This window comes from Galleria mellonella, unplaced genomic scaffold (assembly GCF_026898425.1).
Source record: "Galleria mellonella isolate WM207_F2 unplaced genomic scaffold, CSIRO_AGI_GalMel_v1 utg64, whole genome shotgun sequence".
Taxonomy (NCBI): Eukaryota; Metazoa; Arthropoda; class Insecta; order Lepidoptera; family Pyralidae; genus Galleria; species Galleria mellonella.
Window position 1 is genome coordinate 9755781 of NW_026442133.1, and position 24049 is coordinate 9779829.

At 29.6% G+C, this 24049-nt stretch overlaps 4 protein-coding genes and 1 long non-coding RNA gene across 7 annotated transcripts; 3 read left to right on the top strand and 2 right to left on the bottom strand.

The window, feature by feature from the left end:
- Nucleotides 1–1730: 1730 nt before the first annotated feature.
- LOC113512375 (barrier-to-autointegration factor) lies at nucleotides 1731–5788 on the top strand. Of its 2 annotated transcripts, none has more exons than XM_026896242.3 (3): nucleotides 1731–1854; nucleotides 2106–2242; nucleotides 2609–5788. In XM_026896242.3, exons 2-3 carry the CDS (start codon nucleotides 2117–2119, stop codon nucleotides 2753–2755), a joined length of 273 nt encoding a protein of 90 aa, XP_026752043.1. In that variant the 5' UTR covers nucleotides 1731–1854; nucleotides 2106–2116; the 3' UTR covers nucleotides 2756–5788. The 2 variants fall into 2 exon arrangements, with proteins under 2 accessions (XP_026752043.1, XP_026752044.1); XM_026896243.3 differs by having other exon boundaries at nucleotides 1780–1930.
- LOC113513460 (syntaxin-5) lies at nucleotides 4815–8458 on the bottom strand. Its single transcript, XM_026897453.2, has 3 exons — nucleotides 7854–8458; nucleotides 7476–7684; nucleotides 4815–7247 (listed from the first exon to the last, which is right to left on the bottom strand). The coding sequence occupies exons 1-3, from the start codon at nucleotides 8269–8271 to the stop codon at nucleotides 6789–6791; spliced, it is 1086 nt and encodes a 361-aa protein (XP_026753254.1). The 5' UTR covers nucleotides 8272–8458; the 3' UTR covers nucleotides 4815–6788.
- Nucleotides 8459–9873: 1415 nt separating this feature from the next.
- On the bottom strand, nucleotides 9874–11199 carry LOC128201871 (uncharacterized). Its single transcript, XR_008253484.1, has 2 exons — nucleotides 10409–11199; nucleotides 9874–10089 (listed from the first exon to the last, which is right to left on the bottom strand). It is a non-coding gene; the product is annotated as an uncharacterized LOC128201871 (long non-coding RNA).
- Nucleotides 11200–15958: 4759 nt separating this feature from the next.
- LOC113510356 (magnesium transporter NIPA2) lies at nucleotides 15959–18540 on the top strand. 2 transcript variants are annotated; one of them, XM_026893806.2, is made up of 3 exons: nucleotides 15959–16376; nucleotides 16444–16586; nucleotides 17392–18540. In XM_026893806.2, exons 1-3 carry the CDS (start codon nucleotides 16187–16189, stop codon nucleotides 18016–18018), a joined length of 960 nt encoding a protein of 319 aa, XP_026749607.2. In that variant the 5' UTR covers nucleotides 15959–16186; the 3' UTR covers nucleotides 18019–18540. The 2 variants fall into 2 exon arrangements, with proteins under 2 accessions (XP_026749607.2, XP_052756106.1); XM_052900146.1 differs by having other exon boundaries at nucleotides 15977–16067.
- A 1834-nt stretch (nucleotides 18541–20374) lies between these two features.
- On the top strand, nucleotides 20375–23339 carry LOC128201868 (uncharacterized). Its single transcript, XM_052900145.1, has 2 exons — nucleotides 20375–21806; nucleotides 22238–23339. The coding sequence occupies exons 1-2, from the start codon at nucleotides 20375–20377 to the stop codon at nucleotides 22633–22635; spliced, it is 1830 nt and encodes a 609-aa protein (XP_052756105.1). The 3' UTR covers nucleotides 22636–23339.
- The last annotated feature ends 710 nt before the right edge of the window (nucleotides 23340–24049 follow it).

The following is a 24049-nucleotide window of genomic DNA, read 5'->3' on the forward strand; positions in this document are numbered from 1 at the left end:
CAACTGAAACATGAAAACACTGGCCCAAAAGTTTTCTTTAGCTTTATAACACGCCAATGTTACAATACAAAAACTCAATTATACAAAATAAAGCAATGAGAATAATTACAGGAGCAATGTGTTCAACACCCATATATATTATAGGGGTATATTTGCTTCCTTATAAGATATCCTGACAAAAGTCTCTTAAAGTCAACATAAGGGATAGATGTGTTTGATTCTAGAACATTATGGGGTATGATTCTATCTATTACATAACTATTATTTGAAGTAAAAGCTTCACACTCCATAGTATATACATACTATGGAGTGTGAAGCAAATATACCCCCATTAATAATAAGACGTTTATAAATAGCTAAAAGATTCTGTTTAAAGCTTTTACTTTAAGAGACTTTTGTCAGGATATCTTCCTGAATTATTAAGAATTATTATGCATGTTCACTCTCAAACTAAATATGTAGAAAGTAACATTTGCCCTTATTAATAATACTTATATATATATATAATACTTATTAATAATATTTATATAATAATAATACTTATTAATAATATTTCAGTAAATATTGAGAAAAATATTGAACGTTTTAGCAGTTATTTTATGGATAATTTTAAATAAACCCGTTATTTACGCAAAGCAAGCTTTATTCCGCTGACCATGTTACAAAGCAGGAACCAGAGAGATTTTTATAAAATACAATCTACCATAAACTAATACATACTTATTCTATGTTACAGGTCACAGATTATGAATAGTGTTCACAGTTAACAAATATTGTATATGAAGCTGATATATATAAGCTGTATGAAGACATGCCTTCCTATAGAATATATACAGGTTCAAAAACTTCTGATATTGTTACCTCCAGCTTTCTATGATCCATAATTACAAATAATAAGATGTTTTAAGATTGATAATAATTCTAGCATATTTACTGCTGAAAGTTATGCTATATATACAGCATTACAACATATTATTGTAAATAATGTAAACAGTGAAAAATTTGTTTTATTGAGAGACTCACAAAGTATTTTAAAAGCTTTACAAAATGTCTTAAATATAGTTCAAACTATATATTATATAATATTAGAGAAATTATTTATGACCTCAATAATAGTAGAAAACAGATAATGTTAATGTGGGTACCTGGTCATAAAAGTATATTAGGAAATGAAGCAGTTGATCACACCGCGCGAAATATTCATAATGAAGACCACTCTGCTGTGCTGAAAGTCCCATTTACCGACTTCCATTGCTCACGTAAAGATGCCCTAAAATTGTTGTGGAATGATTACTACGTAAACATCAGTAAGGAAAAAGGAAAATGGTACGCCAAGATCCAAGGTAGTCTGCTCGCCCAACCTTGGTACCATAGTAATAAAGACGCCGATAGCAAACAATTTATTATTACCATTAACCGTATGAGATTTGGCCATAAAAGCCTTTAAAGCCTTTATACAGATTCATTTCAAAAACGGTGGAAAAATTGTGAAAATTCGTGGGTCTTGTTATGATCACAGATTGAATAAGTAACCGTTTCAGTGTGAATTTCAATATTTCAACTTTCATTTGTTTCTTTTTCTGTTTATATAGATTTTGGTGATTTACTTATATATTATAGTGTGTAAGTCTTAGGTATAAGATAGATATATATAATTATAGATATGGTGATATTTGCGACGTATGGACTTCAATTTAAAGTGAATTTTTTATAATGCCGGGCTCAAAAGGACTTGTATCCAGAGCCGTAAAACATATTAATAAAAAAAAATTACGCTACATCGTTATTCTTTTCTTATTACCTCTTAATTTAATTACTTTTCAAAGTTTATTTATTAAATAAGTACTTGCAGAGGTAATAAACAATTTATTTTGTCAGATAAAGAAATTTGTCACAAATTAATATAACAATAGGGCAAGAAGCTTTGAATGTAAATTGATTACCTGTTGTTTTTATATTTTTGGAAATATTTGATATACATTAATAGTATCACCGTTTTACATTTTAACGGTCTATGCAGTTTTATTTAATGAATCAAATTTAGCTTTATTCTACATATATACCGTATTAACACATATAATTTCTTTTTTATTCTCTTACATTAGGTAGCGTCACAATGTCGAGCACGTCCCAAAAGCATAGGAACTTTGTTGCGGAACCGATGGGCGAAAAACCTGTTACTGATTTAGCTGGTATTGGTGAAGTTTTAGGAAAAAGATTAGAAACAGCTGGTTTTGATAAGGTCAGTTTTTAAATATACTTTGTTTACGTCGTGTAACATCTAATCATAACATAACCTTTCTATTCCTTTGTATCAGTTATCAAACTCGTAGCATTTGATTCAAATCAATTAAATGTCAAACCAAAAATTTACTTGGTTGTTTTGGTTGCTTTAAAAGTTATGACTATGACAATTTTAAAATACTGTAAACTTTAATTGTATCTCTAATGCTTTAACTATACCCCTAAAGTAGTGAGTAACCGAACGAACAAAAAAACAGACATTAGAATACAGGTTCCAAGCCCTTTTCAAGGGTTTCAATAATGTAGATATAGGATTACATTCTTAGATAATAAAAATAAATAATATGGAAATATTGAATTACAGGCTTATGTTGTTCTTGGCCAATTTTTGATTCTAAAGAAAGATAAAGAGTTATTTCAAGAATGGATGAAGGAGACTTGCAGTGCTAACTCGAAACAGTCTGCTGATTGTTATCAATGTTTGAAGGATTGGTGTGATGAATTTTTATAAATCATATATTACTTATAATGAAAGTTATTTTATATTTTTAAAAACTGTAAATAATATGAGAACTTAACACCATTTTTCAAGTAGTTTGATTAGAATAAGAAATGTATTTTGAGAATAATACAATGTATATACATCACAATCTTGGATGTGCTAGTAATTATTTTATATATATCTAATAAATAAAAATTAAGCATTAAGTGCAAGCATATATGCTTATATTAACTTATATAAAACATTTTTAAAACTTAGATTATATAGTATGTAGATTGGTAATCTAAAAGAGAAAAACATAATAACATGTTAGAGTGAGGTAGACAAGTAGGCCATTCACCTATACAATATAAGCTCAAAACTAAGCAGTAGTATGAACAAGTTCTAGGCCTATGTTCATCAGTAAACAGCTGATATGATGATGAACAAGTTCTACTTATTTTTATGTTTTGAATGGGAATTAGGTTTAAGTGAATGTATTTGATTAAATTTAAGTATGCTGTACCTGGATATAACATTATAAGAAAAAGTTATTAAATTGCACATTTTTCACATTACATTTTTTTTTTAAATGTGAGATAGAAAAATTGGATATATTTAGTACAAGAATTAATTTTATTTGCACAAAAATAATTCAATTTAACTGAAATAAATTTCTGAATGTCCATGAATTGAAATTAAACTGACCTCTAGCCACAATTTCATGCATGTTGCCTGGATATATTCACTATCCTGAATAAAAAATAGCTTATATCCTTCTTCATCCATACTAAATGTATATCAAATTTCATACTGATTGATAAACCATTAAGGTGCCAAGAAGTAACAAACAATCTCACTTTTACATACTTTTATAACTTTAATTCCATATAAATTCAGAACTTTTCACATTTACATTATAGCACACTAATGTAATTATTTCTTTTTTCGATTTCCAGTCTGTTATTATAACAGTTAGTAGTAAATTACAAGTACTATGTCTATATGATGTAGACAGACCATTGGGTGTAAAAACAAATCAAAATTTAGAAAACATGATAATGTGTGCCATTTTTTTTTCAATGTTGCAAGAAATTTGATTAAATATTTCCCAGATATTTGATATTTTTAATTGGAATTTAGAACTATTTTTTCTGATATAATATACATACATATCTGTCACTCATGTTTCCCATTGAGGTAGGTAAAAAACAATGGAGTGTCAATGTATCGAATCAGACTTTCACATTCACCAATCATGTCATTTATACATGCTTGCTGGTCATGGGTACTTTTAAATTGGCTTTTCTGTAGCACATCACCTATTTGGTCCATTTAGGGCAGCCCTTACTGATATCTCCATTCATTCCTGCTCGATAAATCTCTTTTGTACGTCATCATTCCTCCATCCTCTTCAAATGTTCAAACCAAAGCAACATTCACTTTTCGATCTTTGTCACTACATTATCTTTCAGTGCACACTTTTCTCTAATCATACTATTTCTCACTATATTTTTTAATGTAATTCCATACATACTTTTCAGAGCTCTTGTTTCGACAGCATTTATCCTACTTTCACAAATTAAAATACTATGTTTTTTAAAATGGCCATTTAAATTATTTTGCTAATGGAAAATATTTTAAGTACAAGTACAGTGAAGATAAAGTATTTTACTTTTCAACTTAAGCTTACTATATAAATTTCTTCTACTATATAAATCTGTATAATCTAAGTTTTATATATAATTTGAAGATTAAGTTTTTATATATATTTTTAATAAGGTACAGAACTCTATGGAACTTATTTAAATTCCATTTATCAATAATATCAATTTATATTACACTAGCGGCCCGTCCCGGCGTCGCACGGGTGGACATTTTTACATTTTAAAAAGTGGCCATTAAGGCTGTACACACGACGGAAACTTAAAAATGGAGTAACTACTCCCGTTTTCCCAACATTTCCCTCCACTACTCTGCTCCTATTGATCATAGCGTGATGAAATGGTGATTGGTGTTGTGGGTGATCATGGGCGGCGGTAGTCACTTACCATCAGGTGAGCCGCATGCTCGTTTGCCCCGTGTTGTAAAAAAAAAAAAAGAAAAGTATATTATAACCTGCCCAGGAGTATGAAGAATAATTGTACCAAGTTTCGTGAAAATCCGTCAAGTAGTTTTTGTTTCTATAACGAACATACAGACAAACAGACAAAAATTTACTGATTGCATTTTTGGCATCAGTATCGATCACTAATCACCCCCTGATAGTTATTTTGAAAATATATTTCATGTACAGAATTGACCTCTCTACAGATTTGGTATAAGTATAGATTATTGATATTCTCTAGACTTTAAATGAGTCAGGAAAAAAAGTATGATCGGTGACAATATTCTATTGGTATTCTGCTAGTTTTTAATAATATGGCCATACACATAGAAAAAATTGCTTTCCAAAAAACATAATTCAATCTTTGTGTTACTGGTTGTGATGTGTATTATATAATCTAATATTTCGTGTTTAAAATATTTGTGTCAAATACGGGGATTGATTCTGTGGCACCATACTCTAAACCTATCTTTAAAATTTCAATTTGACATCACAGGGAATTTGTTCAGGACCTATATGAACTGAATTAGTAGTAATTTTAACTTAATTCTATTAAAAGTTTAAGTTTTTATATTGGTTCTTAACCATTTCAATTTTGGTATAAAATTGGAATTTAAATTTTAAAAATAGATTTGAGAATGGTGTAACAGAATGGACTTCAAGGATTTGTTTTAATATTTACAATTTTAATGAAAGGTGAACTACAATAAAAATAACTAAATAATGATATACTGTTCGTAAAAATATGTATTTACAGTGCTTATTAATATAATTATTTTTATACATATATAGAACTAAGTCATCTTTAGGGTATTTTATTACCTTTCATTCACAGAACTAAAATGGGAAAATAGTACCTAAGTAAATAATAGAAATTATATAATGTAATGTCTGTTTGTGACCAGAAGACAACAATAGATTTTAATGTGAAATTAATAATACAATTTTATTCATTATTATGTAGTTTTTTTAGATTTTATACCAAAGAAATAAAAATATTTGAAATACCAAAATACATTATAAAAACAAATTTCAAGTTTACAGTTTAACCCTTTGAGTGCCGACGAGCGCCATCGCGCTCGTGCGCATTGCAACTAAACGTGCCACGAGCGTCATAGCGCTCGTGAAATCAATCGTTGTTTAGCTTGCTGTAAAAAAAATATTAAAATTGGATAATTTTTGGAGGAGATACAGTTTTTTAGAGATGAGGGTAAATGATATCAACACAAAGATTTCTTTGGCATTTTTAATTAGATATGAGTAAAAATCAATGGCACTAAAAGGGTTAAAGCTTTACTAGGAAGAGTCACTCAATTTGAAATAAAAAGTACTGAATTGATTTTGATAAAACTACTATGGGACCAATTTGAAAGTATATCCTTTCAGATAAAAAAGAAATTCCAAATCAATTAATAAATGACAGAATAATGAGGTAACAAACAAAAATGAGAACCTCTTCCTTTTTTGAAATCAGTTCATAAGTATGTCATTCCAGTACTGAATAAATGCTATTATTACCCAATGGCTATTGGTGAGTTATGATGAGAAATATTATTGTCAAAATTTAACATTTCCTCCCTCCACCTCCTTTACCCTCATCCATGTTTCTCACTGAAGATTTAAGATTTGTAATGGGTTTTTTATCAAATATTATTTATTAAAAGTCAATATAATTGTTTTGTTCACAAATATCTTAACACAGATACAGAAACAACTTTAATGTAACAAATGGATGATTTAGCCTGTGCTCTGGCCCACTTTATTATGCCAGTTTGCATTATATAAAAAATAAACAACCTATTTAGACATTGAAGGTATAAATGTTTATTTTTTTTATTATGAAAGTACTTATTATATATATTTATATACATTTTATATAAGCTTTAATCTTTACTAATTTCACTTCAACTTTTTATCTGACTGGAAACTTTATTTGCATTGGGTGTAAATGTTAGTTTAAGCCATAACCACAACAAAAAATATAAAGAAAAATATCAAAACACCAAATACTTTAAACATGAGTGCCCTATTGCCTGTGATGTTTTGAAAATACTTCATTATTTCTCTATGCCCTGCTTCTACATTCATCTCGGCATCTTGAATGTTAGCATCTATTCTTCCTATTGCTTCATCCTGTTCTTTGACCATATGGGCTAGTTGCTGGAATATCCCCCCAAGCTCAACAATTGTACTTTCTATGTTATGCATAGTTTCAGCTCTTTGTTGCACATAAGTATCAGAGTCATCCTTCATTGCAAATTTCTGCACCTGTAGACCAGAGGTTTCCCCAAAGTCTATGCTCACATCATCTTGTTGAAGAAGAGATGGTACTTCTGTCACCACTGGAGTTACTCTTGAAAATTGTTCTCGTCTATTATTTTGATGTTTTAAATTTTCTGACCTTACTTCAAGAACCTGAAATACATAAACATATTGATTTAAATTTTATAAGGCAGTTCAATAATTGTTAATTTTATTTATGGAATTTTAAATTAATTAAAACTTTATAAATGAAACAATCTCTCTAATAACAGACTGTGGCTAACCACAAATATATTCTAATTCATCACAGAAAACTTATGAAGGCAACTGACTGATGTCTGATCATTCATATTAACACAAAATAGGATTATTGTAATGTACCTGTTTAAACTGATTACTCATAGAAGCGAGTCGTGATTGTAGTGCAACAACAACACTAGAAGAATGGCTGTGCATACTTCGGCGACCCCTTGGCATTTCTCCCAACCTTGCAATCTGTTGATTTAAAGAACTTAGATCTCCTTTGATTATATATGTTAATTCCTGTATCTCTGTTGGTCGATCATCAAACAAAGATTTCTTTTTAGCCACTAAAAAAAAGAAAGACAATACAGTCATATGCAATTATTATAAATAAATTGTACATAAAAAAAAAACAGGACAAAAATAAATATTGTTTTGACACATTCCAAAAAGACATGACTACATTGAAAAGATAGGGATACTAGGTTACAATAAAAAAAATTGTGTAAAACTCACACATGGCTAGTTTTTCTAGCTTGGCATATGTACTTGAAATATTTTTACTTATAACTTTTGCCATGCTCATAAACTGGGAGTATGTTTCAAGAACTGCAGCTTTCCGCTCATCTCTTACTACTGGTCTGGCAAGCGTCCGACCTTGAAGGCTACGGACGGTTGCTATAAATTCATTAGTTCTATCTCTAGCTGCCATTACTGTTTCAAACACAAAATCTTCCAGAAAATCGAATTTGAAATCGTCTTCTGCAAAATAATCTTCTTTCCGTTTAGTAGAAACAAAATTATTTGATTGTTTATATGGTTTAGAGAATGGAGACTCTTTTTTATCCAATTTATCGTAAGTATCCAATTCGTTGTCCAGTAAAGGTGTACGGTCTGTTAGACTCGTTGCGATATTACGACGACGAGGTAGCATCGCATTCTAATACAATTTCAAACCAATGAATATAACATCAGCTGTAGAATAATAGTAGACAAGATTGAGAGGCAATTAACAATATTTTAGTACTTCAAATCAAGAATAATTTAAACATTTAGATTCGCAAAATTTTCTTAGATAAATAGATGATAGGTGACGTGCCAATTCAGGGTTGCCAGATGCAATTTTTTATTTTAACCCAAATGTCAAAAAAATTATTAAAATTCCTACAACTCCGTTCAAGTTTACCTAATATATAAAAAAATTATCAATTTTCACTACGTTTTACTATGTAACTATTACATGAGTGACAAAAAACTTACTTCTATATATGATTTTTTATTTTTCTCCATCAATCTTCAAAATTTAGTAAGTTAAATATTTTTTTCAAAATAAAAAAATACCATACTTACAATGCTACGTGTCATGAGCTAAGAATAAGTAATATTCAAATTCTATTCCAAAATCTTTGAACATGACATATCATCATAGATTTGTCAGTACTTTATCTGTAGCCAAATCTACAGTCACAGATATAATATTAGAGTCTTGAGTATAATCTTTGATAAAAGTAAAGGCAAATTTTTTGAGGTTGGCTGTTATTTCGCCTGAGCCTTCAACGAGGGTTTGGTTTGAAAAATCTAATGTTTTTCTTGGTAGACAATATTATACTACATTAAATAGATTGCGGATAGGTCATTGTAAATTTCCTGCACATTTGCAACGTATTAATTTATTGGATAATTCTATCTGTACATACTGCCAAAACATTTTTTCTGATTTGGATCTTATTTTTTTTATTTATCCTTAATTCTCACTTCAACGGTTACTTTTTAATTGTCAATGTCAAGATTTATTAAAATGTCAAAATATTCCTACTTCAGTGCAGGATCTATTAAAACATACCATTTTGTACCAAGAAATTTTTAATTATATTATTTCAACAATTGGTGAAGTTTAAATATGTAATTGTAACTTATACTTTTCTACTTAACATACTTTCTTAGTATATTATAATTAATTTATAACTATAATAATTTTTGTAATTTGTCTTGTAATTTTATATTGTTACCTTGTAATTGTTACTTTTTGGCTGATGGCTTTCGCCAAAGTCACAATAAAAAAAAAAAAAAGTCTTTGATAATAATGGGTCGAGAGAAAAAAAAAGAGCGGAATACGTAAAATTTGGCCGTCGAGTTTTTCTGCATTAATATTATTTTTTTATTATAATATCGATCAGATAAGTTACAAATAGCATTTATATTAGTTTATTTTTGTATATATTAGATTTGTGTAATAGTAGCTGTAAACTAGTTAAGTTTTTGTATATATTTCTTTTTAATATATGGACCCCCCGGATGATCCCGTGTCCCCGAGGTCGCTCTTCATGTAATTATTAGCAATAATGAGGACTCTATGGACACAGATTGCTCTGTTAATATTTCTGATAATTCTAGAACAAAATGAAAACGTAAATCGGTAGCCGTCAATGTTTGTAGGCATTGCAATAAAAAGCGTAGAAGGAATCGAGGAAGTGAAAATAATAAGAATAAATTTTCATGTGAGTGTACTCAATTCAACGAGGAAAACCAGCAACAATCTTATGACAATAATTTAATAAATAATCAGGAGAATGACTCATCTCGTCCACAGAACTTTATTAGTAGAGTTTATTATGAACCTCATGATTCTGCTTCATTCACCGTTCACATACAGAAAATTTTATCATCCCCGGATGATAATTCTTCACTTCACCCAATAGCCTTTGGACGTTTTCTTCAGAAAAACCCTTTCAAAAATGTAATTGATGGTAGTCTGAAAAAGATAGGGCGAAATAGATTATCATTAGCTTTCTCTAATTATACAGATGCTAATTCTTTTATAAATAGTATGGATTTAAAATCTCATAATTATAAAGCCTTTATACCAACATTCAATTTAACAAGAATGGGAATAATAAGGGGCATCCCAACTACCTGGTCTGATGAGGAAATTATAGAAAATATTTCAGTTCCATTAGGTTGTGGCAAAATTTTGAAAGTTAGGCGTTTAAATAGAAAGTCTCGTGTTAACGGTAAATCTGAATTTGTAATGACTGAATCCATTGTTATAACTTTTGATGGTCAAGTGTTACCTAAACGAGTTTTCATGTGTTATAATTCGTTGCCTGTTGATTTGTATATATACCCTACCATTCAGTGTTATAATTACTGTAGGTATGGCCATATTAAAAATCAATGTAGATCTGTTCCACGTTGTTATAAGTGTGGTCATCGCCACTCTGGATAATCTTGTTTTGTTCATGAAGAAGATTTTTACTTCTGTTTATACCAAGGTGCTCACCAGGCAAACAGCAAAAAATGTCCATAATTTTCAAGGCAAAAGGCAATTAAAGAAACAATGGCTAAAAGTTGCTTCTCCTACGCTGAAACAAGCAAATTGCATGCTCCTTCTATTAAATCATATGCTGACACTCTAAGATCTAATCCAGTTATTGTAAATAGTACAGTAAACTTAAACCAGAATGGGATTCATAATGTAATTTCTCCTCATTCTAATAAATCTTATAAAAAACCGTCATAGAAAAAATTCGTCGTCCTCCAAAACCTTCCTATGGGTTTGATCGTAATGAATATATCAATTTAACAAAAGACTACAATCCTCCTGCTCCTGCAGATGGATGTGGTTATAATCAGCAAGATTAATAAACAAAACTATTTTATTAACTAAACAATCTATTTCTGAAATAGTAATAGCTCTTTTAAATTTATTAACACAATTTAATATCATTCCACCGTCCAACGTTGCTTCTCTTTCTGTTATGATTATTATTGTTATTACACGTCAAATAAATATGTTATTACAAGTCAACTAAATGGATTATTAACGATGGAGAAGAGAAATAAAAAACAACCTTTTTCAGTTCTGTCATTACACACATAAAGATTTTTTTTTTTTTATTTTATAATACCATAAACAAAGTTAGGGTTGCTATATATAAGTTATATAAACTATACTTATATATATATATAACCAAACTTTATATATATATATATATATATATATATATATATATATATATATATAAAAATATATATATATAAAAAATAAACTTATAATTTCTGATACAGTGAAATATCTTTCATAAAATTACTTATTTTTACAGAACTCAGATGGAGATTGGTGAACATATCAGCCACCATACACTGAGTAGACAAATACTTAATCTCTATTTTGTTACTCTCAACTGCTTCTCTAATAAAATGAAATTTAATGTCTATGTGCATTTAGTCCATTACTATTTACCTTGGAGACAGGCTATCTTATGACATGACTGGTTGTATATATATAAAATAATAGGTTTATCTATCATCTCTACATATAGTTCTTTAATAATATTCTTTAAGAAAATAGCCTCCTATTATTGGCACCCTGAGACTTGGCAACATATTCCTTCTTCAGTTGATGATAATGAAACACAATATTGCTTTTTACTTTCATTTGCAATAAGATTATCACCAAGTTTAAACACTAATCGGAATATGATCTCCTGTCTTCTGAATTTGCCCAATCGGCATCAACATATCCATATAAACTGAAGTTAATTTGACTTCTTATATACTAAATAATAATTAATTGTAATTTTCAGATATTTTACATATCATATATACCTGTACAAAATGTTCTTTTGTATAACAATTATTATATTGAGATAATACACAAACTGCAATGTAATATGTCTGGTCTGGTTTATTTAGAAGCAATATACATCAAGCTTCAGTCAATTAAATTTTGATATGGAATTTTTGGATCAACGGTGTCACTTTTAAACTCATCCTCAAACCTGGTAGAATTGGTGAATTTACAGGTTTGCAGTCTAGCATTCCATACACACTTAATATATTTTCTATATACCTTTTCTGATCAACAATTAATTCTGAACCTACTCTTCTTATTCTCAAACTTAGGGCATGTTCTATGGGACCTAAATTCTTTAATTTAAATTTACTATCTAGTAGAGAAAATATATCATGCTTTTTCTTTTGATTATTACCAAATGCAAAAATGTCATCCACATAAATTGCTAAAATTAAATAAAGGTTATCTTGTTTGAGAATATAAATACATGGTTCATGAACAGACTGCTTAAAACCAATATTAATCAAAGCATTATGCAACTCTTTATTCCAACTTGAGGCTGCCTGCTTCAGTCCATACATAGCTTTGTTTAGTTTGCATACCTTAGGCACATTATCATTTTTACCTTTATCAATTAACAAGCTCTTTGGCATATACATAAAAACATCTTCATTTAATGTTCCATGAAGAAAAGCTGATAACAACATCCCAATGGTCTATAAACCAATCAAACTGAATTGCCAAAGAAAAAAGAATTCTAAGTGCACTAGATACGGAACAACTGGTGAATATGTATCATGATAATCAATACCAAATCTTTGATTATACCCACTTTGCAACTAACCTTAGCCTTATATTTGACAATATTGTTGTCACTGTCTTTCTTTATTTTAAATACCCATTTGCTATCTATAGGGGTTACACCCTTTGGTAAATCTACAATAGACCAAGTATTATTAATATCCAATGATGAAAGTTCAGCATTAATAGCATCTTTCCAACAAGCTGGTAAATTATCAAAATCATCAAAATGTAAACATTCATCATCAGATTCCATGCACATATACACATGATAGTTTGGAAACTCCTTTATCTTCTATTCCATATGGATATCGTTGAGAATTTTTACTTTCGACATTTCCATTACTGTTACCACTACACAATGGATCCACATTTATCACTGACTCACTTTCACTTTCTGATAAATTATCACAGTCTAAGAACACAGGATCACTATCACATGAATTATGTATAAAATCTTTACCTGAACTTGGAACCTGGTCACATGTTGAGCTTTGGATCAATTTTACAGCCTCATTTTTAATTCTAAATAACCATAGAATCGACAATGATGCATGTCCTCTTGTCACTTTCTGAACTTTGCTGCTGTTGACTTCATCAGCATCAGGAATTAAGGATATCACAAAATCATGATTTTTAACAGTTAAGAGGATCTCTCTCTGATGTTTAGACTGCTGCTCTGTTAAATCTCTCTCTTAAAAATATCAACACATACTTGTTCTGGTAGGAATTTAACATCTCTAGATAAAACTATCTTTCTGTCCTCTTTAGTTATCTCTGTTTTCTATGTGCAACAAAAGCATCTGTCCATTTGTAGAATCAGATTTTTGTTTATTTTTAAATTTAAAACAATGTTTTTTGATATGTCCTTTTCTTTAAAATATATATACAAACAGGTACATCCTTTATTATATATACGTACTTTTCAGTCTTTGCAAAACTATTACATTTCTTGACTTCACTTTCAGGTTTGCTGGATTCATTCAATCTTTGCTCATCTAAACAAAGACGATTCCATTAATGTGGTTACATTTCTATCCTTGATGCAGGGACAGATTCCCATGCATTTTTGAACTCAAGATAGTTAACAGGCAATGTATTCAGTATTCTGTTTAAAAGTAAGGACTGAGGCAAAGTACTGCCTTCATTTTTCAATTCTAAGTTTAATTGAGTATACAGTCTTTGTAACTCTAGAGACATGCGTTCAGCTACCGTTTTGTCCTCTGGTAACTTTTTATAGTAAATAGCTCGCAGTACAAAAGATCCATTATCTTCTTTCATTTTTCTGTTCATACACAGCATGAAGGTATCACATTTCTTTCGCACTTTTTTTTTGCAGGTTAAAATGTGCTGTGTAAAATCGTCTCTCTAAAATGTTGAACCTATTAAATACCTTGCAATTGATTCCTTTTCATGGTATAATTTGAAAGACTTTGGTTCTTCTCCATCTTTTGGTTGTTGCGCTACACCGGTCACATGGTCCTCAACTCCATGTGGCCATTTTATTTGTAAGTTGATATCGAATTTCCATGAAATCCAATTACCTTTCACCCTCCAACTTGTCCACTGTGATTTTATCTAATCGCACAGACATTATTGACACCTCTCTCAAAATGTTCTGAACAAAAAACTTTCACTCGCATTCAAAAAAAAAATGGCGGCTGTGACTTGTGAAAATTGTTCTAGTTTTGTACGAATAATTACAATACCATATAAATGGAAAATCAGGCTGGGCCATAACCTGTTATGATTATTATTGTTATTACACGTCAAATAAATATGTTATTAAAGTCAACTAAATGGACTCTCTTAACGATCAAAAGAGAAATAAAAAAAACAACCTTTTTCAGTTCTGTCATTGACACACACGAAGATTTTTTTTTTTTATTTTATAATACCATAAACAAAGTTAGGGTTGCTATATAAAGTTCACAATAAACTATACTTCAACACTTTCAAATGTATTCATTAATATTTTAAATAATAAAAAGAACGGACAACCAAACCAAAGTTCTGCAGTGGAACTATCGTAGTGTAGTTAGTAAAAAAACAGATTTAATCTATTTAATAAAATGTACAAACCTTTGTTTGTACATGTTTATTAAATAGATATAATAGATAATAGAATGAGTCTTGGCCTATTAGCTGTCAAGTTAAGACCCGCCATTACTATTATATATTATTATATATTTATTATACATTATATATATATTTAATATTCAGCCTATTATTCCCTGTAAACCATGGTTTTACCGTATTAATAGTATTAATAAACGTGCTACGTCTTCTATTATTCGGATGAGACTTGGCCATGTGAGTTTCCCTTCTCATTTGGCTAAGTTAAAAATTGTGAATAATAATATATGCAATTGTGGCACAGATGTGGTTTGATTTGAATGGACACATTCTCTAAATTATCGTTTCTATGACCATTCTGTTGAGTTTCAATCAAACCATCCTTTCCTTCAATCATATTCCTTTTACCTACATCAGTTCCAGTATTATTGTTTCTTGATAATTTATAAGTAAATAATTTGATTTCCTCTTTTATTGTTATGAATAATATTAAGTTGTAAATTTTCTTAGTTTATGTATTTTACATATACATATATATTTTTAAGGTTAAATATATTGTAATATCTATTTAGGTATCTGTCCTTTTCCTTATATTATTCATTATTCAACTTTTCTGATCCTTATCCTAAACTCCGTCGTCTAAAACTCCTTTACTAAAATGCTGATTCCCAAACTTTGTTTTTGGCGGATGCACTTTGTGCTGTGTGAAGTTTAGAATTTCGCAAAGGTAGACGCAGTGGATTATAAGATCATTCATACACTCTGAAGCGTTTAACTTAATAATTAAAAAGAGATAAAATTTAAACAACTTTATTTTCTATGTCTCAAAATCAACAAGGACAGTAGTCATGGAAACTAGAACTAATTTACCAAGATAAGTCACATCACTAACATAGACCAAGTAATAGTATCTATGATCTCAAAAATACCTATCTATTACACTGTGTCATAAGAAAAAAAAATGGGTCGATTCTGAGATGCCATTTTTTAACTTTAAAATTAAAATTTCTTTTTAATATCATAGGAAAATCTGTATTGTAAGACCCATAATAATTAATGGTCTAATAGATTTAAATCAAAATTATTATTATTATTTTAATTTATGATGGTCCATGTAATCAAATTAAAATATTAGGTTAAGATATACGGCTAGAGAAATGGCGCCTCAGAATCGACTCCGGTGTCTGTAATCTATGTTTTTGTTTTAATATAAAAAAAAACATAGTTCTCTAATGTTTATTTTGAAATTTATAATTCTATCTAAATAAAATTATAAAGTAATTGATATTTCTTTTCTTAAATATATCTTTAAGCATTAGTAATTTTCGTGAAAAGTTTCGTCCAATCCATTATGAAAAATTGGGTCAGTAGATATTAAAAAGTTCGTCTTCAACTAATGACGGACAAATCTGATTCCTTTTTTATCGGTTTAAGTCTTGCAGTATCGTCCAGTATATTTATAGGATCAAGTTTTGTTATAAAAAAATCAGCATTAATTAAAATTTCGGCTTCCGGAAACCTTCGAGCTTCAGCCGGAGGGTTCGCATACCTCAAACAATGGACGTGGTGGTTAGGTTTGGCAACAAGTAAGTTAATTACCTATTGTTTATAGGTCTGACATAAAAAATCCTTTATACAGTATTTATCTTACAGTGGCCGTTGGAGAAGGCGCAAACCTCTTGGCATATGCATTCACCCCTGCAGCATTAGTTACTCCTTTGGGTGCACTGAGTGTACTTGTAGCAGCAGTACTATCTTCAAAATTCCTCCAGGAAAAACTTAATTTTATTGGAAAGGTAACTTTGTAATAAAAGGGCCAATTACAGCAGCAAAAGGCCCATTAGCAGTATTGCTGAAATTTGATTTGTCAGTGCTTTCATATCAATAATTCTTATATTTACTCAATATGACTTTATCAAGTAACAGCAAATTTGCATATCCCTGGATTATGGATAGATATGTCTTTATTATATTTTCTCACTAAACTTATTTATGTACCTACCTACTTTTTAATAGTTTCTGTATATACTATTTCATTATCATAGATGTTCATCTCATAATAATATGTACTCTTAAATGTTAACAATAATATTGAGGTCCAAACGATTCAATTAAATCAATTTTAGATCATACCTGTCATTTAATTATTGTCAATTATCATTCACTGATAGCTATCTACTGGTGAGTAAAGTGTATTTCGCTCTATCTTTTTTTACTTTTTGTGCATTCATTGTGATTATTAATTTTTTTACAACAGGTATGTAAAACATACTTGTTGTAATAAAATATTTAAGTGGTGGTGCATAATTTAGCTAGTTGTAGTGTGTAATAAGTTAAACTTTTATACTTAAGAGTTCTACTTCTACTGAAAGCCCTAGTTAAATTTAAAATAGATGAGTTAATTACTGTGAAACCTGGTGATTTATTAAGAAATAACCAATATTATTTCAAAGTTTTTAAAGAATATTTTATGTTCAGTGAAATTTCATAGTGATGCAACAGGTTTAATACCAATACTAGGTGTCTTTTGACAGTCATATAGGCATTCTCTTTTAATATTAAAGATTTGAGAATAAAGCAATATTTTTTCTCAATTTTCAGATGGGATGCTTTCTATGTATTATTGGTACAATAATATTTGTAATACATTCACCAAAATCAGAAGAAATCCAAACATTTACAGAACTACTTGATAAATTAAGTAATGATGTATTTATTTCATATGTGGCAACAATATTCATTATTAGTTTTATTATCAAAATAGTTTTTGTTCCAAGATTTGGTAACACAAACATTTCCATATATTTATTTTTGTGTTCTGCTATAGGTAGTCTAACTGTTGTATTTTGTAAAGCAGTAGCATTAGCCATAAAAGAAACTATTACTACTGAAATCAACAGTGTACAAAATAAATCCTTTTGGTTACTTTTAATTACTTCTATTGTATGTATTATAATACAAATGAATTATTTAAATAAATCATTAGATATATTTAATACAAGTGTTGTAACTCCTGTGTATTATGTGATGTTTACAGTATTAGTCATTATTGCCTCCAGTATATTGTTCAGAGAATGGGAACATATGAAAAGTACTGACATTTTAGGTAGTTTTTGTGGTTTTTTAGTAGTTGTAACAGCTGTTTGTATGCTAAATATGTTTAAGGATGTACAAATATCATTTAAAGATTTAAATTTTAATGTCAGGAATAGAAGAACTTTAGTATAGGAAAAATTAAAATCGTTGTGAATAATTAAAATAATAATATTTTTTTATTAAATTAAAAAAGAGTGGTCCTAGCACAGATAGGGCCACCGTTTCCTTTCCCATGAGTGCCATAAGACGCTATCTCAATAGTCAAATAACTGGATGAGTGTTCCTCTTAAAATATCACCAAAGCTTAGCAGTTATCAACCTGCCTTTCAAGTGTAGCAACTACAGGCAAAACTCCCCTTATAGGGAAGATCTGTGTTCAGTAGTGGACAGTTAATAGCTGTAATAATAATAATTATAAATTTGTATTTAGTTTCATAAATAAATAATTAAAACAATGTTCTTGTGTGCAGTTAGTACCTTACTTTGTTATAAAACAAACTGCTACTATATCTAGTTTAAATTCCCTTAGTCACCCCTTATGACACCTATAGGAAAGGAAGGAGTGGTTTATTCTATGCTGGGACTACACAGTAATTATGTAGGTATGTAACATTATTTATTATTAATAATAAAAGGTATAGAGTAATCACTACAGATATTAGTTTTATTTATATAATATAATAGATCATACAAATCTATTTTATGGATTACTACATAATAGTAGTTAGATTTTATGACTGACTAGTCATATAATTGTGATATATATATCTACTTTTATAATACAGACAGTTAAATTACTTATAGATGGAATAAAATAAAAAAAATTACTCATATGTATTCTTCATTGTGTATTCTTTCATTATTTTGTAACAAGTACATACTTTAGAAACTATTCAAAATCCCCTTCATTTGGCTGTGTAAAAAAAGGTGAGGTTACATGTTTATATAAATAAAAACTTTAAATTGAATTTAAACTGCTTACTATTGAATTAATATTTTAATAACAGTATACCTATGTTTGTAAATATTCTAATAACACATAGTTGAGAATTATTTTTTAAAGAAAATCATATTGACAATATAAAAATATTAGCTATTAATTTCAGAAAGTTTACATTATGAGCATAAAGTTGCTTCTGGAAAAATTAAGCATTAATTAGGTTGATATTATTTGCAATAACCAATTGTGGACTGCTATAACCAATAAATATTGTTACATACATTAGCAGTCTATTTAAATGCTTTTATCTACAGGAATGTTAAATCATTATTATATATATTATGAGATATCTGAACTGTCACAAATAAACAGTGACAGAGTGATAAATAAATGTCCTACAAATTGGGCAAGTACGTTGATAGCCATACAAACGACGACAACATTCTGTGCACAAGCACACATGACGACATGGCAATGTTAATACACACTTTTGTCTTTCTTGGCAAATAACACAGAGAGCGTCAGCAGGGTTATTGGTATCATCTACATCATTTTCACTAAAATTCACTTCTCTTGAAGTAATGTCTTGACCAGTTGCCATATGTGTTATGACTCTTACCTCTGAGTCAGTAAAGTAGTTGTAAAGTGTATAATAAAAGTACATGAATTTTCTTACAAAAAACCAATAAAATTCCACAATTTGAGTCTGTATAGTCTCTCTAAAATGAATTATTAAGCGCACAATGATAATAGCACTTATAATTCCTATAAAAGATTCTAAAGGCACATCTGTTAGAAAATTTGTAATCGTCAATAAATTCATATACATATCAACAACATAACTCCTTATAATGTTATGTAGGCTCATGAATCCTGCTTTAAGTAGTTGAGGAAGATGCACAGGTATAAATGTTATAATAAGCCATAAAGTGTCACCTAATAATATTATTCCATTCTTGAACAAAAATATGACTTCACCAAATACTACAAACACTGCTGTAATGAGATTCTTTACAGAATTAACAGTCAGGGAAATTCGACGGGTTAATGTTTGAAAAATAAACATTACACCTCTCTGCAGGTAACTCAATTGATCGCCAACTGTGTATATCACATTATCCACAAAATTTGGTATGTCTTCCGTGAATATCGATATATTGTCTTCGTATGTGATTTGAATAAATAAAAATACATATCTAATGGCATCGACTATCAACGAGGAGATGGTCGTCGCTACAGCAACAATAATTTTCCCAGTGAAAGAAGCTATGAGAAATACATTTTGTATTGTTATAGCAATTAGATTTATCACTTTTGCAACATAAGAAATCATTGTCATGAATCATTGTAATCAAATGAGACTATTTTCTCTTAGACTCCTAATCTTATTAGATGGAGAACAGGTAATTTTATGGGGTTAAATGTCATATGTCAGTTTTTTTTAATTTTAACCCCTTTGGAAAAAAATTTAAGGGGTCTAGAAACTAATATATCCTTATATGTGTGTACAGGCCTCCTAATAGTGATTACAATGTTTTTGAAGGGGTGATGGAGGATATTTTAAAAAAAGTATTTAATAGTATTAAAAAAATTATTGTATGTGGAGATTTTAACGTTGATATTCTTTGTAACACACCCACATGTACAAAAATTATTAGTTTATTTCAGTCATTTGATTTATGTCATGTCTTTCATGAACCCACTCGTGTAACTGCCACGTCTGCTACTTGTCTTGACAATGTTTTTTGTAACTGCGAGTATACAGAAAAATTCATAATAAATAAACTTCCTTCAGATCACTGTGGTCAAGTTGTTAAGTTTAGCAGTCAAATCAATAAAGTCAACAATAATAAAAAATCAAAAAGACAAATAAACGTTTACAATATTAATAAATACAAAAGCGCGATTAAAAATAAATTGGATTTGCTGTTACAATCTAGTAATAATCCTGATTATCTTTACACCAAGCTAATTAATATTTTATCCGGAGAATATGAACAATTTTTCAAGAAAAAAGAAGTTCATGTTAAATCTAAATTCACGGAATGGGCAACAGTAGGAATACTTAAAAGTAGAAATATTTTGTTTGATTTATACGATCAAAAAAAATATCGATTTGATGACAAATTCACCACTTATGTAAAAAATTATTCTAAAATTTTTAAAAAAGTTTGTATTATGGCTAAGTCTAATTATTTTAATAAACAAATTAAGCAGTCTTCTGACAAAATTAAAACCATCTGGAGCATTATAAATAAAGAAACTGGAAGATCTAAAATAGCCTGTAATCAATTTACATTAAATTATGATAATAAATTAATAACAACAACAAAAGATGTAGTTAATATTTTTGAAGATTTTTTTGCTAATATTCCGATTGATATTACATCTTCTCTGGACTCATCTCAATCTCGAGCAAAAAAATTACTAGAGACTAATATCGGTTGTTGTTCTTTAAGATTTAAATTTTCACATGTTAGCCCCTTTCATATCATAAAAATATTCAAACAGCTAAATTTAAAAAATACGGAAGACCTTTGGGGCATGTCTGTAAAAGTAGTTAGTTCTTTCATAGATATTGTTGCTCCATATCTAGCCACTATTTTTAATAAATGTATTGATAATGGCGTTTTTCCACATTTAATGAAATTTAGCAAATTAATCCCACTATTTAAATCAGGAGATAAATTTGAGCCAGGGAACTATAGACCTATATCTATTTTGCCAGTTCTAAGTAAGGTGTTTGAAAAGATAATGTTAAATCAAATGTTACATCACTTCAGGGTTAACGGACTGCTTCACAGTCAGCAATATGGTTTCACCGCCGGCAAGTCTACCACTGACGCAGGTGTTGCGCTAATGACACATATTTTCGAATCTTGGGAGAGGTCACAGGATGCACTCGGAGTTTTTTGTGACCTATCAAAGGCATTTGATTGTGTGGATCATAAAACGCTTTTGTACAAGCTCGAACATTATGGTATAAGAGATAATGATCTAAAATTAATGAGAACTTATTTAGAGGATAGGGTTCAAACTGTAGATATTGACGGTGTAAAATCTAAGGGAGCTAATATTAAGATGGGCGTTCCACAAGGGTCAATCTTAGGCCCCTTTCTCTTTTAATCTACATAAATGACCTTCCCTTTATGGTAGAGAAAATTGCAGATATAGTGCTGTTTGCGGATGATACTTCGTTAGTGTTTAAAATTGGACGTCAAAGTAATCAATTAGACGATGTTAATTGTGCTATGTCTGCAATATTAAATTGGTTTACATGTAATAACCTATTATTAAATTCCAGCAAAACAAAGTGTATAAAATTTACACTTCCTAATGTAAGACTAATAAATACACAGTTATTGCTTAATGACGAAATAGTAAATTTTGTTAATGATACAGTTTTTTTAGGTATAACAGTGGACTCGAAATTACAATGGGGGCCCCATATTTCAAAATTGGCCAGTAGACTCAGTTCTGCTGCATATGCAATTAGAAGAATTAGGCAATTAACAGACGTGGCGACGGCTAAACTTGTATATTTTAGTTATTTCCATAGCATAATGTCTTATGGCATACTGCTGTGGGGTAAAGCAGCCGATATAAATACTATATTTGTTTTACAAAAGAGAGCCATACGTTCTATTTATGGTATGGGTTCAAGAGAGTCATTACGTCAGTGCTTTAAAGACTCAAATATCCTCACAGTTACTTCACAATACATTTATGAAAATATTATGTATACACGGAAGAACTTAGCGAGTTTTAAAAACTCAAAGACTGTACAAGTAGAAACTTACGCAATATAAATAAGCTTATTTTACCTAAATGCCGTCTGCACAAAATCAGTAATTCATTCTATGGTAATTGCATAAGATTTTATAATAAACTGCCGGAATCTGCATTAAATCTGACAGAGAGGCAATTCAAATCTTATATTAAACAATTTTTATGTAAGAAAGCCTATTACAGGATAGACGAATTCATAGATGACAACATATCAAGTAAATAATTAGTTTATTAGCATACAACGTTATAATTTTATTTTCTCATTGCTTTCTTGATTTAATTGATTAATTTTAGAAATATGAAAGCGTAGCGGTTTTTTGTATTAATTGCCGCATGCATTCTTATGTAAAATGTGAATACTATAACTATCAGATGGCAATTGTGAGTAGCTTTGACGTGGTCTAATGTTTTGAGTAGTCATGCTCACTAAAATGTCCAGACTTGTGGCGGCGTGGTGGGCCGGGTCATTGGGCTCCCTAAAATATGGTCGAGCGCAGTGATGGCTGGCTCATCCGTCATACTCGTGAACGGGTGCTGCTTGTAGGGACTGGTCTGCTCTAATCACTATGACTGATTTCCTCTTATTAATTGTTTAACCAGTTGGTTATGTATTCAATTTTTTTTTTTCTTTTTGAGTATTTAATTGAATTAGTGCTAATTGGTGGTTTGTATTCACACAATTAAACTTAAAAATGTAAAATAATAATAAAATTATTTAAAAGAGCATCACGCAAGTTTCTTGCTCGTTCTTCTTGTGATGAGACAGCTTTCCGAACGAGCGGTAAATTAAAAAAAAATGTAATGACTTTTCAAAAGTGCTTCAATGTAAGTTTATTTGAATAAATGATTTCTATTCTATTCTATTCTATTCTAATAATTTTACCGAGTTTTAGGCGACTAGGCTAATTCCAATCCAATTTTTGGCAAATTCCTGTCCATTTTCTTTGGCAACACTAGAGTTAGAATATAGGTATTCTGTGATATTTTTGACTGTTTTATTTTTATTTGAAGCACAAGGCCTCTAGACAAATAGCAAACGAATTCGTCGATGGAATCGACATCGCTAGCGAGTTTGTAAGATATAATGAGATAGCAACGCCGGGGGACTCATTCCAACTCACAGACTCGCTAGCGATGTCGATTCCATCGACGAATTCGCTTGCCACTTGCCTAGAGGCCCAGATATTTACGAGATAATAAGTATATATATTTAATATCCTAAGAACAATTCTATTCCAAAATATTTGTTAATATTGTTAAGAAGAGGTCTTTGTCTAACGACAAAGTGTTCTTCTTTATCTGTGCGTTACCTAGCAACTTGTTTTGTTAATGTTCTGTTGAAACAAAAATTACTTTCACTATAAATATATGTAGTAATATTCTATCTTAAATCTGTTACATTTCCTGTCATTTAATTTGTAGTATACGAAACTC

Coding starts and splice junctions, on each gene's coding strand:
- LOC113512375 (XM_026896242.3), top strand. CDS start 2,117: ATGTCGAGCACGTCCCAAAAGCATAGGAACTTTGTTGCGGAACCGATG. Junction 2,243..2,608: donor AAACAGCTGGTTTTGATAAG/GTCAGTTTTTAA, acceptor ATTGAATTACAG/GCTTATGTTGTTCTTGGCCA.
- LOC113513460 (XM_026897453.2), bottom strand. CDS start 8,271: ATGCTACCTCGTCGTCGTAATATCGCAACGAGTCTAACAGACCGTACA. Junction 7,685..7,853: donor GCTAGAAAAACTAGCCATGT/GTGAGTTTTACA, acceptor TCTTTTTTTTAG/TGGCTAAAAAGAAATCTTTG. Junction 7,248..7,475: donor TGAGTAATCAGTTTAAACAG/GTACATTACAAT, acceptor TATGTATTTCAG/GTTCTTGAAGTAAGGTCAGA.
- LOC113510356 (XM_026893806.2), top strand. CDS start 16,187: ATGACGGACAAATCTGATTCCTTTTTTATCGGTTTAAGTCTTGCAGTA. Junction 16,377..16,443: donor GTGGTTAGGTTTGGCAACAA/GTAAGTTAATTA, acceptor TTTATCTTACAG/TGGCCGTTGGAGAAGGCGCA. Junction 16,587..17,391: donor AACTTAATTTTATTGGAAAG/GTAACTTTGTAA, acceptor CTCAATTTTCAG/ATGGGATGCTTTCTATGTAT.
- LOC128201868 (XM_052900145.1), top strand. CDS start 20,375: ATGGAGGATATTTTAAAAAAAGTATTTAATAGTATTAAAAAAATTATT. Junction 21,807..22,237: donor GTACAAGCTCGAACATTATG/GTATAAGAGATA, acceptor CAGTTTTTTTAG/GTATAACAGTGGACTCGAAA.